Here is a 13,977-nt window from a genome sequence, read left to right as displayed (position 1 = left end):
GAGAGAGAGGAGAGTCCAGGGAGGGAAGAGAGAGAGGAGAGTCCACGGAGGGAAGAGAGTCCAGGGAGGGAAGAGAGTCCAGGGAGGGAAGAGAGTCCAGGGAGGGAAGAGAGTCCAGGGAGGGAAGAGAGAGAAGAGAGTCCAGGGAGGGAAGAGAGAGAGGAGAGTCTAGGGAGGGAAGAGAGAGGAGAGGGAGGAGAAGACAGGGAGGGAGGAGCAGAGGACAAGGAGGGAGGAAGTGCTCCTAGTGGGTTCTGGGGTGCTCCTAGTGGGCAGGTTTATGCAAAATAGTATCAACTCATCAACACTTGAGGATTTGTGAGTGGAGAGAGGCAGAGAGGGCTGGAGCTGAAGCAGCACTGTGGGCCACCGTGGAATTGAGCTGAAGGGGGAAATTCTAATCCCCCGTTTTGCCTAAATGAATTGGATTTGTTGTGTGTTTTCCCTCTCTGGGAAGTACAGATCAGGTTAGGTGAGTGGAGTGGAGCAATCGCTGCTGGAGTGTGTATAAGAGGAGGAAAGTGTGTGTGTGTGTGGGGGGGGGGGGTGCGCCAGAGCAGGGCTGATTAATAATGACCTGAAATAGCTGGGGAGGAGAACGGATAGAGGGAGGAAGAGAGGGAGGGAGAGAGAGAGGGAGGAAGAGAGGGAGGGAGAGAGGGAGGGAGAGAGAGAGGGAGGGAGAGAAAGAGGGAGGGAGGAAGAGAGGGAGGGAGAGAGAGGGAGGGAGAGAAAGAGGGAGGGAGAGAAAGAGGGAGGGAGAGAAAGAGGGAGGGAGGAAGAGAGGGAGGGAGGAAGTGAGAGAGAGAGAGGGAGAGAGAGAGGGATGCTTGCTCATTGCGGTTCTCTCAAGCACTCAATGGAACGCTGTCCTCTACTTCCCCTTGGTATATCTCCTCACCATCCATTTAAACTGTGTGTGTGTCTGTCTGTGTGTCTGTGTGTGTGTGTAATGAGGCTGTCCCTATCCTGCCCCCAGAAACCGCTGTTGTGCCAGAGCCAGAACACATGTAGGCAAAGCCGTGTTTTGAAAATTCGTCATTGGCTTTGATACACCGATTGGTTGGCGATGATCCAATCGCCGGTGACTTTGTTTTGTACAACAACCCTCATTTTGACGTCCCCAACAACGACCTCCCTGACGGCAGTCTCTGACTGAAGTATGTAGTGAACATAGAACAGTGAAAGTATTCCGTTTGAGTCGTCAGGCAACCTCTCTCCCCCTCACTGCACCGCTCACAAGGGCCAGGCCTTAGAGGACGACCCCTCTACAGCTGTTGCTAAGTAACCTGACCTGTCCCCCAAAGATAAGGAACACACACACACACACCATCTCTAAAGCAGTCTCACCAGAGAGGAATCCCTCCATGCCGTGGGAGTGTGTCATGCGGAGGAGGCTGCGGCCAGAGTACGTAGCCAGGGTTGGGTCAGCTCCGTAGGACAGCAGCAGACGGACCACTTCCAGATGGTCATTCTCCACCGCGTCATGGAGGGGCCTGGGGGGGAGGGAGACAGACACGCCACACACACACTCGCGTTATGTACAGAGCCTTGAAAGGAAATTGTCCATGTCCATATGTCTGGCCTGTGTGTTAGTGAGAGAGAAAGTGAGTGTCCATGCTTAAGTGTGTGTGTGTCTACCTGGTGCCTTCCTGGGCGCTACAGTTGACGTCGGCACCGTGCTCCAGCAGGTGCTGAGTGATAGCAAGCCAGCCACGTGCACATGCCTCGTGCAGCGCACAGTAGCCCGCGTTGTCACGGTGATTGACGTCACACACCCTGTTCTCCAGGCAGTACAGCACTACATCCTAGATAGGGCACAGAGAACAGAGGGGTTAGGGTCTCCACAGACAGGGGACCGAGGAGTTAGGGTCTCCACAGACAGGAGACGGAGGGGTTAGGGTCTCCACAGACAGGGGACAGAGGGGTTAGGGTCTCCACAGACAGGAGACCGAGGGGTTAGGGTCTCCACAGACAGGGGACAGAGGGGTTAGGGTCTCCACAGACAGGGGACAGAGGGGTAGGGGTCTCCACAGACAGTAGAAGGAGGGGTTAGGGTCTCCACAGACAGGAGACCGAGGGGTTAGGGTCTCCACAGACAGGGGACAGAGGGGTAGGGGTCTCCACAGACAGGGGACAGAGGGGTTAGGGTCTACACAGACAGGAGACGGAGGGTTAGGGTCTCCACAGACAGGGGACAGAGGGGTAGGGGTCTCCACAGACAGGAGACGGAGGGGTTAGGGTCTCCACAGACAGGAGACGGAGGGGTTAGGGTCTCCACAGACAGGGGACAGAGGGGTAGGGGTCTCCACAGACAGGAGACCCAGGGGTTAGGGTCTCCACTGACAGGGGACCGAGGGGTTAGGGTCTCCACAGACAGGGGACCGAGGGGTTAGGGTCTCCACAGACAGGGGACAGAGGGGTAGGGGTCTCCACAGACAGGGGACAGAGGGGTTAGGGTCTACACAGACAGGAGACGGAGGGGTTAGGGTCTCCACAGACAGGGGACAGAGGGGTAGGGGTCTCCACAGACAGGAGACGGAGGGGTTAGGGTCTCCACAGACAGGAGACGGAGGGGTTAGGGTCTCCACAGACAGGGGACAGAGGGGTAGGGGTCTCCACAGACAGGAGACCGAGGGGTTAGGGTCTCCACAGACAGGAGACCGAGGGGTTAGGGTCTCCACAGACAGGGGACCGAGGGGTTAGGGTCTCCACAGACAGGGGACCGAGGGGTTAGGGTCTCCACAGACAGGAGACCGAGGAGTTAGGGTCTCCACAGACAGGGGACAGAAGGGTTAGGGTCTCCACAGACAGGAGACCCAGGGGTTAGGGTTTCCACAGACAGGAGACCCAGGAGTTAGGGTCTCCACTGACAGGGGACCGAGGGGTTAGGGTCTCCACAGACAGGGGACCGAGGGGTTAGGGTCTCCACAGACAGGAGACCGAGGGGTTAGAGTCTCCACAGACAGGGGACCGAGGGGTTAGGGTCTCCACAGACAGGGGACCGAGGGGTTAGGGTCTCCACAGACAGGAGACCCAGGGGTTAGGGTCTCCACAGACAGGAGACCCAGGGGTTAGGGTCTCCACAGACAGGAGACCCAGGGGTTAGGGTCTCCACAGACAGGGGACCGAGGGGTTAGGGTCTCCACAGACAGGGGACCGAGGGGTTAGGGTCTCCACAGACAGGAGACCCAGGGGTTAGGGTCTCCACAGACAGGAGACCCAGGGGTTAGGGTCTCCACAGACAGGAGACCCAGGGGTAGGGGTCTCCACAGACAGGAGACCCAGGGGTTAGGGTCTCCACAGACAGGGGACCGAGGGGTTAGGGTCTCCACAGACAGGGGACCGAGGGGTTAGGGTCTCCACAGACAGGAGACCCAGGGGTTAGGGTCTCCACAGACAGGAGACGGAGGGGTTAGGGTCTCCACAGACAGGTGACCCAGGGGTTAGGGTCACCACAGACAGGAGAGCGAGGGGTTAGGGTCTCCACAGACAGGGGACCGAGGGGTTAGGGTCTCCACAGACAGGAGACCGAGGGGTTAGGGTCTCCACAGACAGGGGACCGAGGGGTTAGGGTCTCCACAGACAGGAGACGGAGGGGTTAGGGTCTCCACAGACAGGAGACCGAGGGGTTAGGGTCTCCACAGACAGGGGACCGAGGGGTTAGGGTCTCCACAGACAGGGGACCGAGGGGTTAGGGTCTCCACAGACAGGGGACCGAGGGGTTAGGGTCTCCACAGACAGGAGACCCAGGGGTTAGGGTCTCCACAGACAGGAGACCCAGGGGTTAGGGTCTCCACAGACAGGAGACCCAGGGGTAGGGGTCTCCACAGACAGGAGACCCAGGGGTTAGGGTCTCCACAGACAGGAGACCCAGGGGTTAGGGTCTCCACAGACAGGGGACCGAGGGGTTAGGGTCTCCACAGACAGGAGACCGAGGGTTTAGGGTCTCCACAGACAGGGGACCGAGGGGTTAGGGTCTCCACAGACAGGAAACCCAGGGGTTAGGGTCTCCACAGACAGGAGACCCAGGGTTAGGGTCTCCACAGACAGGTGACCCAGGGGTTAGGGTCACCACAGACAGGAGACCGAGGGGTTAGGGTCTCCACAGACAGGGGACCGAGGGGTTAGGGTCTCCACAGACAGGAGACCGAGGGGTTAGGGTCTCCACAGACAGGGGACCGAGGGGTTAGGGTCTCCACAGACAGGAGACCGAGGGGTTAGGGTCTCCACAGACAGGAGACGGAGGGGTTAGGGTCTCCACAGACAGGAGACGGAGGGGTTAGGGTCTCCACAGACAGGTGACCGAGGGGTTAGGGTCTCCACAGACAGGGGACCGAGGGGTTAGGGTCTCCACAGACAGGGGACCGAGGGGTTAGGGTCTCCACAGACAGGGGACCGAGGGGTTAGGGTCTCCACAGACAGGAGACCCAGGGGTTAGGGTCTCCACAGACAGGAGACCCAGGGGTTAGGGTCTCCACAGACAGGGGACCGAGGGTTAGGGTCTCCACAGACAGGGGACCGAGGGGTTAGGGTCTCCACAGACAGGAGACCGAGGGTTAGGGTCTCCACAGACAGGGGACCGAGGGGTTAGGGTCTCCACAGACAGGAGACCGAGGGGTTAGGGTCTCCACAGACAGGAGACCCAGGGGTTAGGGTCTCCACAGACAGGGGACCGAGGGGTTAGGGTCTCCACAGACAGGGGACCGAGGAGTTAGGGTCTCCACAGACAGGGGACCGAGGAGTTAGGGTCTCCACAGACAGGGGACCGAGGGGTTAGGGAAGTTCATAGGGCTCTGAAAGGAATACGGTGCTTTAGTCCACATCTTCCAGTTAAATTCAAAATTCCATTTAATTCAATGAAGCTTAAAAGAAACAGATACACACTGAGAAGGGTAAAATTCATCAACAGCCATAGGAAGTTAGATTTAGATCAAACAGACGACACATTTGAATGAGAACAATCTCTTGGGTTCATTCTAAGATCCAACTTAACCTTAGACCCGTGTTATTCCTCAGTATGGTACCTACTACACTATCTGTATCAGACTGACTCAACCCTACCTAGACCCTCTTAGCCAGTCCTAATATCAAGTACATACTACACTATCTGTATCAGACTGACTCAACCCTACCTAGACCCTGTGTTATTCCTCAGTATAGTACCACTATCTGTATCAGACTGACTCAACCCTACCTAGACCCCGTGTTATTCCTCAGTATAGTACCTACTACACTATCTGTATCAGACTGACTCAACCCTACCTAGACCCCGTGTTATTCCTCAGTATAGTACCTACTACACTATCTGTATCAGACTGACTCAACCCTACCTAGACCCTGTGTTATTCCTCAGGATAGTACCACTATCTGTATCAGACTGACTCAACCCTACCTAGACCCTGTGTTATTCCTCAGGATAGTACCACTATCTGTATCAGACTGACTCAACCCTACCTAGACCCTGTGTTATTCCTCAGGATAGTACCACACTATCTGTATCAGACTGACTCAACCCTACCTAGACCCTGTGTTATTCCTCAGTATAGTACCACTATCTGTATCAGACTGACTCAACCCTACCTAGACCCTGTGTTATTCCTCAGGATAGTACCACTATCTGTATCAGACTGACTCAACCCTACCTAGACCCTGTGTTATTCCTCAGTATAGTACCACTATCTGTATCAGACTGACTCAACCCTACCTAGACCCTGTGTTATTCCTCAGGATAGTACCTACTACACTATCTGTATCAGACTGACTCAACCCTACCTAGACCCCCTTAGCCAGTCCTAATATCAAGTACATACTACACTATCTGTATCAGACTGACTCAACCCTACCTAGACCCTGTGTTATTCCTCAGTATAGTACCTACTACACTATCTGTATCAGACTGACTCAACCCTACCTAGACCCTGTGTTATTCCTCAATATAGTACCTACTACACTATCTGTATCAGACTGACTCAACCCTACCTAGACCCCCTTAGCCAGTCCTAATATCAAGTACATACTACACTATCTGTATCAGACTGACTCAACCCTACCTAGACCCTGTGTTATTCCTCAGGATAGTACCACTATCTGTATCAGACTGACTCAACCCTACCTAGACCCTGTGTTATTCCTCAGACCCTGTTATTCCTCATAGTACCACTATCTGTATCAGACTGACTCAACCCTACCTAGACCCTGTGTTATTCCTCAGGATAGTACCACTATCTGTATCAGACTGACTCAACCCTACCTAGACCCTGTGTTATTCCTCAGTATAGTACCACTATCTGTATCAGACTGACTCAACCCTACCTAGACCCTGTGTTATTCCTCATTATAGTACATACTACACTATCTGTATCAGACTGACTCAACCCTACCTAGACCCTGTGTTATTCCTCATTATAGTACCTACTACACTAGCTGTAGCAGACTGACTCAACCCTACCTAGACCCTCTTAGCCAGTTCTAATATCAAGTACATACTACACTATCTGTATCAGACTGACTCAACACTACCTAGCCCCTCTTAGCCAGTCCTTCTAATATCAGAAGATGGTGTCCAAGAGAGATCAAACTGGAACTGGTCCAGAGAACTGGATCTGTGTGGTTCTCATCCCTCATCCTCTCAACCAGGGCAGTGGAAGGTAAGCCATTACAGGAGCCTCCGCTCTGATTCCCATCTCTATGCAAATGCTGTGGAGGGTCGCCGAGCCTTTCATTTTTCAATAAGTCTTATCAAACGGCTGCCTGGGCGGCTCAAAATAGCCCAGTCAATCTGTCCCTCCTGAACGGTCCCATATATTTTCTACTAACATCTGGTAATGGATTTGGATGGCTGTGTGTGATGGCTCAGGCTGGCCAGTTATGGACCATATCCACAATGGCAGCGCAGTTGCTCCTAAAAACCTGGGATTCTGAGCCACTGGAGAGTATGTTTGAGCCGGAATGCCTCCTAGCAGAGAGATCCTTTAAACCAACAGCAGGGAAGCAGGGGCCATTAAATTGTTTCTCCCCACCCAGCTCCATTCAGTAAAGGGGATTAAACCAAATTGAATTCAGGTTTGGATTTTTTTTTAAACAGCTAATTATTTTTTCCATTGAGGAGGGATTCAATTTCAATTCACTTACTTTCACTTTCTGTGCCTGGCCTTATGAGTTAAGAGGATACTTCGTGATTTTGGCAATGAGGCCCTTCATTTACTTCCCCAGCCTCAGATGAACTTGTGGATACCAGTTGTATGTTTGAGTCCAGTATGAAGGACGTTAGAGGTAGACACTTCTAGGCATTGCGATAACTCTCAATTACAGTTGCGCTAGTTAGCAACTTCGTTCAAACCGCATGCGGAGACATATACACGGTATCCACAAGTTCTTCTGACTCCTGGGAAACATTGAAGTATCCCTTTAACATGACTCATGTCATGAGTCACAGTGGCAAAGAATTAGAATTAATTGCAATTCTATAGACAGTTTGCTGACTCCAAGGCCTTACCAAAGCAAGGTGACTATGGCTAACACAATGAGAATATTTGTTTTATTAATATAACCTTCATTAAAACTAGGCAAGTCAGCTAAGAACAAATACTTATTTACAATGACGGCCTACCAAGAGGCAAAAGGCCTCCTGCGGGGACGGGGGCTGGGATTAAAAATGTAAATATAGGACAAAACACACATCACGACGAGACACCACTACATAAAGAGAGACCTAAGACAACAGCATAGCAAGGCATATGAATGTATATACCTAAAAAGTCCTTGATAACGGAAATATGTAGTTCTGTAGTATATTGTTAATGATAGAATCCAGTCAGAATGAGAACAGCAGAATAAAGCCAATAAGCATCAAGTCGACAGCAGTCTCTCTTCTGTCTATGTGCTCATTTACCTGTGTCAGACAGCGCTGCGCGGCGGGCGTCGTTAACAAACCACACACACCCTTCCGGTCAGCCCATTGTGGCTAGCATCAAACTACACACACAACCCCAGACAAACAGAAGGAACCAGGGTAGCAAAGTGTGGAAAGAGAGAGAAGTCCAGAGAAAGAGAGTGAGAAAGATAGAGACAAGCAGCAGCGCTCCACAGAGAGCAGAAACAGACATTAGCATTCAGCTAGCGTTGCGCAGCTTTGACGTGCCCTCCCTCCCGACCCGTATTCATAGAATTCATTCACAGCTGCCCACCGCGGTGCTGGGAGCTGAGCGCATACATACACACATACACAGAGAGAGTGTATGTATCTTTAGATACAGCGTGGTCGTGTGGCTGCCGTGGCAACAAATTAGTCCAACTCCTGCTACTGCCAGTGCCGTGGCAACTTATGCGCTAAACAGCGAGAGCTGGCATTGCGGTTGGCATGCCTGGTGGACAACAAAATAGACCATAACACAGTACACAGTGTTCAAACGACCAGCAGCCCCCACTCTTCTCAAATGGACTCTTGTCCAAAAAACAGCTCACAAACAGTGCTCAAACATAGGCCCTACAGTCCCTCTCCACTCAAACACACTACTTCAACTCCAACACTTCAGCGCTGAAAGCAAACGGTGTCCTCCGCCTCCTCCCGTAGCGCTGCCGCCCCCAGTCTACTACCGTGGCGCTGCCGCCCCCAGTCTACTACCGTGGCGCTGCTGCCCCCAGTCTACTACCGTGGTGCTGCTGCCCCCAGTCTACTACCGTGGTGCTGCTGCCCCCAGTCTACTACCGTGGTGCTGGTGCCCCCAGTCTACTACCGTGGTGCTGGTGCCCCCAGTCTACTACCGTGGTGCTTCCGCCCCCAGTCTACCACCGTGGTGCTTCCGCCTCCAGTCTACCACCGTGGTGCTGCCGCCACCAGTCTACCACCGTGGTGCTTCCGCCCCCAGTCTACCACCGTGGTGCTTCCGCCCCCAGTCTACCACCGTGGTGCTTCCGCCTCCAGTCTACCACTGTGGTGCTGCCGCCATCAGTCTACCACCGTGGTGCTTCCGCCCCCAGTCTACCACCGTGGTGCTGCCGCCACCAGTCTACTACCGTGGTGCTGCCGCCACCAGTCTACTACCGTGGTGCTGCCGCCACCAGTCTACTACCGTGGTGCTGCCGCCACCAGTCTCCTACCGTGGTGCTGCCGCCACCAGTCTACTACCGTGGTGCTGCCGCCACCAGTCTCCTACCGTGGTGCTGCCGCCACCAGTCTACTACCGTGGTGCTGCCGCCACCAGTCTACTACCGTGGTGCTGCCGCCACCAGTGTACTATCGTGGTGCTACCGCCACCAGTCTACTACCGTGGTAGTTACTAGTCTACTATCGTGGCGCAGCCGGCACCAGTCTACTACCGTGGTAGTTACTAGTCTACTACCGTGGTGTGGTAGCTTCTAGTCTACTACCGTGAAGCAGCCGCCACCAGTCTACTACCGTGGTGTGGTAGCTACTAGGTCTACTACCGTGGTGTGGTAGGTACTAGTCTACTACCGTGGTGTGGTAGCTACTAGGTCTACTTCCGTGGTGTGGTAGGTACTAGGTCTACTACCGTGGTGTGGTAGCTACTAGGTCTACTACTGTGGTGTGGTAGCTACTAGTCTACTACTGTGGTGTGGTAGCTACTAGTCTACTACTTTGGTGTGGTAGCTACTAGTCTACTACTGTGGTGTGGTAGCTACTAGTCTACTACTGTGGTAGCTACTAGTCTACTACTGTGGTAGCTACTAGTCTACTATAGTGGTGTGGTAGCTACTAGTCTACTACCGTGGCACAGCCGCCACCAGTCTACTACCGTGGTGTGGTAGCTACTAGTCTACTGCTGTGGTGTGGTAGCTACTAGTCTACTACTGTGGTGTGGTAGCTACTAGTCTACTACTGTGGTGTGGTAGCTACTAGTCTACTACTGTGGTGTGGTAGCTACTAGTCTACTACTAGTGGTGTGGTAGCTACTAGTCTACTACTAGTGGTGTGGTAGCTACTAGTCTACTACTGTGGTGTGGTAGCTACTAGTCTACTGCTGGGGTGTGGTAGCTACTAGTCTACTACTGTGTCTACTACTGTGGTGTGCTACTAGTGTGGTAGCTACTAGTCTACTACTGTGGTGTGGTAGCTACTAGTCTACTACTGGGTGTGGTAGCTACTAGTCTACTACTGTGGTGTGGTAGCTACTAGTCTACTACTGTGGTGTGGTAGCTACTAGTCTACTACTGTGGTGTGGTAGCTACTAGTCTACTACTGTGGTGTGGTAGCTACTAGTCTACTACTGTGGTGTGGTAGCTACTAGTCTACTAGTCTACTACTGTGGTGTGGTAGCTACTGTGGTCTACTACTGTGGTGTGGTAGCTACTAGTCTACTACTGGGGTGTGGTAGCTACTAGTCTACTACTGGGGTGTGGTAGCTACTAGTCTACTACTGTGGTGTGGTAGCTACTAGTCTACTACTGTGGTGTGGTAGCTACTAGTCTACTACTGGGGTGTGGTAGCTACTAGTCTACTACTGTGGTGTGGTAGCTAGTCTACTACTGTCTACTAGTCTACTACTGTGGTGTGGTAGCTACTAGTCTACTACTGTGGTGTGGTAGCTACTAGTCTACTACTAGTGGTGTGGTAGCTACTAGTCTACTACTGTGGTGTGGTAGCTACTAGTCTACTACTGGGGTGTGGTAGCTACTAGTCTACTACTGTGGTGTGGTAGCTACTAGTCTACTACTGTGGTGTGGTAGCTACTAGTCTACTACTGGGTGTGGTAGCTACTACTAGTCTACTACTGTGGTGTGGTAGCTACTAGCTACTAGTCTACTGGTGTGGTGTGGTAGCTACTAGTCTACTACTGTGGTGTGGTAGCTACTAGTCTACTACTGTGGTGTGGGAGCTACTAGTCTACTGGTGTGGTGTGGTAGCTACTAGTCTACTACTGTGGTGTGGTAGCTACTAGTCTACTACTGTGGTGTGGTAGCTACTAGTCTACTACTGTGGTGTGGTAGCTACTAGTCTACTACTGTTGTGTGGTAGCTACTAGTCTACTACTGTGGTGTGGTAGCTACTAGTCTACTACTGTGGTGTGGTAGCTACTAGTCTACTACTGTGGTGTGGTAGCTACTAGGCCCAATTCTCCTATGAACGTGTACATGGTACAGTTCCACATATTAAAAGCACAGCGGGCTGTAGTGAGCTGTGGAGGTCTGTCTGTTTTCCAGCAGGCTGGTCGGTCGGTGGAGCTAAGCGGGGTATTAAACACATGATAAAGCACAGCTTTAATGGCCGCCAGAGGAGAGGAGCGCAGTGGAGAGCACAGGGTTGTTGATTTCATCCCCGCCGCAGTAAAACACCCACCTCACGCTCTCCCTTCATAGTTCCTCTTTCATCTCTTCCTCCCCAGGGCGGATGGCCTTCCAGCTCCCCCCCCACGCAGACTGTTAACCCTATAGCTACTCTATCACCTAGAGAACACAACCACACCACACACTACCTACCTAACTCCCTCACATACAGTAATGATAGACAAGTCTCACAAAGAAGTGTTGTTTCTCATCTACTAACACTTGACAGACTGGGACACACATGCACACTCGGACATACACACACGCTACACATCCTGTCCATTTTTCACTGTGTCCTAAGCGTCATCTAGGCCGGCGCCGTTTAGATAATCAGGAAGTGAAAAACAACAGCGTGGTTTAGAGCTCTCTCGGATGCTGGTTCTAATTTTACCCTGCATTCACCAGCAGACAAAGACTAGGAGTGTATTATGATGGAGAGAAAAGAACAGAGGAGCAGGGAGAAGAGGAGGAAAAAGAGGGGGAGAGGGGAGCGTGAAAAGGCCGGGGCACACTAAGTGGAGCTTTTAATTGAGCGGGCGTGATCTCTCCTTTCTCCCTCTCGTTTCTCTGGCTTTTTTCATGTACTCATCCAGCCAGTGAGTGGGAGTACAGCATTGAAGGGGGAGTGTGGCGAGAGAGGAGGGAGGGGGGGGGGTCGAGAGAGCAGTGGGGGGCTGGGGATATGGAGAGGATGTGTGTGTGTGTGTGTGTGTGTGTGTGTGTGTGTGTGTGTGTGTGTGTGTGTGTGTGTGTGTGTGTGTGTGTGTGTGTGTGTGTGTGTATGTGTGTGCGCACCGCACTGGGGATGTGTCTGAATGGCTCTGTCTCTGAGGTCTGGCAGATAGACAAGAGAGAAGGATACGAGCTGCGATAACACCCTACAGCACTCTCACATAAGGGCCTGTGTGTGTGTGAGTGAGAGCGAAAGCGAGCGGTTGAAAGAGATGGCGTGAGCATGCATTTTTAGAGGGCAGAGCTATAGGTGTTTGTTAGCCTTTATGAGTGTCTGTATTGACTGTGCTGCACGTGGGTTTTTAAAGGTCATTCGTGTGTTTTTTATGGATAGCATGTGTGAGGACAATCAGTTACTTTGGACACGTAAGCATGCAAATGAGTACAATTAGGTATGCCCATCCCGGTGTGTGTTATTAGTTCTGGCAGGTATATTAGTTCTGGCAGATATAGGACAAAGCCTTGACTCATTTTCAACCCAGCCTCATTAACATACTCCACAACCCAGCCTCGGCATAGCAGGATTGTGGAGAGAGAGAGAGAGAGAGAGAGAAAGAAAGAAAGAAGGAAAGAGAGAGAGAGAGAAAGAAAGAAAGAGAGAGACCACTTATGTGTCACGACACGCATCGCAAAGACTAAAGGATTCTGAAATATGCAGGAAGTGAGTGTGTGTGTGCATGTCAAAGGGCGTTTGGCTGGTCCCCGTGTAGCTCAGTTGGTAGAGCATTGTGGGTTCCATTCCCACGGAGGACCCGTAAAATTAAAATACAAAAATATTATATTAAATGTATGTAAGTCACTCTGGATAAGCGTTTGCTAAATGACTAAAATGTCAAATGTAAGAGCGACAGCCGGCGGGCTGTGTGTGTGTTGAGTGGAGACGCACTGTGTCGAGTGTGTGTGTGTTTGTATGGCGCTGCTAGCTGGTCGGTGACAAGCGAGTGACAACACAAAGACAGGAGGACCAGTCTCAGTACTATGCACTTTCTATCCTTCCCTCACCTCCTTCCCTCACCTCCTACCATCCATGAACATTGACCTCACCTCCTTCCCTCACCTCCTTCCATCCATGAACATTGACCTCATCTCCTTCCCTCACCTCCTTCCATCCATGAACATTAACCTCACCTCCTTCCCTCACCTCCTTCCATCCATGAACATTGACCTCACCTCCTTCCATCCATGAACACTGACCTCACCTCCTTCCATCCATGAACATTGACCTCACCTCCTTCCATCCATGAACATTGACCTCACCTCCTTCCCTCACCTCCTTCCATCCATGAACATTGACCTCACCTCCTTCCCTCACCTCATTCAATCCATGAACATTGACCTCACCTCCTTCCCTCACCTCCTTCCATCCATGAACATTGACCTCACCTCCTTCCCTCACCTCCTTCCATCCATGAACATTGACCTCACCTCCTTCCCTCACCTCCTTCCATCCATGAACATTGACCTCACCTCCTTCCCTCACCTCCTTCCATCCATGAACATTGACCTCACCTCCTTCCCTCACCTCCTTCCATCCATGAACATTGACCTCACCTACATGACAGAAGCAAGCAACATGGTGGATCCTATCGCTTATTTTAATGGCAAACAAATCAAACAAATGATCTAGATATTCACTATTTAACAAATACACCCAATTCATCTGAATAAATTAGACAAAGTCACAAATGATCTAGATATTCACTATTTAACAAATACACCCAATTCATCTGAATAAATTAGACAAAGTCGCAAATGATCTAGATATTCACTATTTAACAAATACACCCAATTCATCTGAATAAATAAGAGAAAGTCAAACAGCTGAATAAAATCTAAATACTATTAGTGGTGAACTGATAGCTGCTCTCTCCCAGTTATAATAATGAATAGATGGCTGTATGACCAAAGTCAACCATTCAAGCAGATAAAAACAACAGTCTCTTGCAACCACAGTAAGAA

General features: G+C 51.5%; 1 protein-coding gene across 4 annotated transcripts in view; it reads right to left on the bottom strand.

The window, feature by feature from the left end:
• Window positions 1-13,977, bottom strand: part of LOC135542804 (BCL-6 corepressor-like) — a 126,983-nt gene that overhangs the window by 55,484 nt on the left and 57,522 nt on the right. For 3 of the 4 annotated variants that reach the window (XM_064970023.1, XM_064970024.1, XM_064970025.1), the window contains 2 exons: window positions 1,642-1,808; window positions 1,351-1,496 (listed from right to left, as the gene is read on the bottom strand). In XM_064970023.1, coding sequence (XP_064826095.1) covers window positions 1,351-1,496; window positions 1,642-1,808 — 313 coding nt within the window. Of the gene's footprint in view, window positions 1-1,330; window positions 1,497-1,641; window positions 1,809-13,977 lie in introns of all 4 variants that reach the window. The other variant, XR_010456136.1, reaches the window with a different exon arrangement.

The sequence above is a fragment of the Oncorhynchus masou genome, chromosome 6 (genome assembly GCF_036934945.1).
Source record: "Oncorhynchus masou masou isolate Uvic2021 chromosome 6, UVic_Omas_1.1, whole genome shotgun sequence".
Taxonomy (NCBI): domain Eukaryota; kingdom Metazoa; phylum Chordata; class Actinopteri; order Salmoniformes; family Salmonidae; genus Oncorhynchus; species Oncorhynchus masou.
This window is presented reverse-complemented; position numbering and strand designations above follow the sequence as displayed.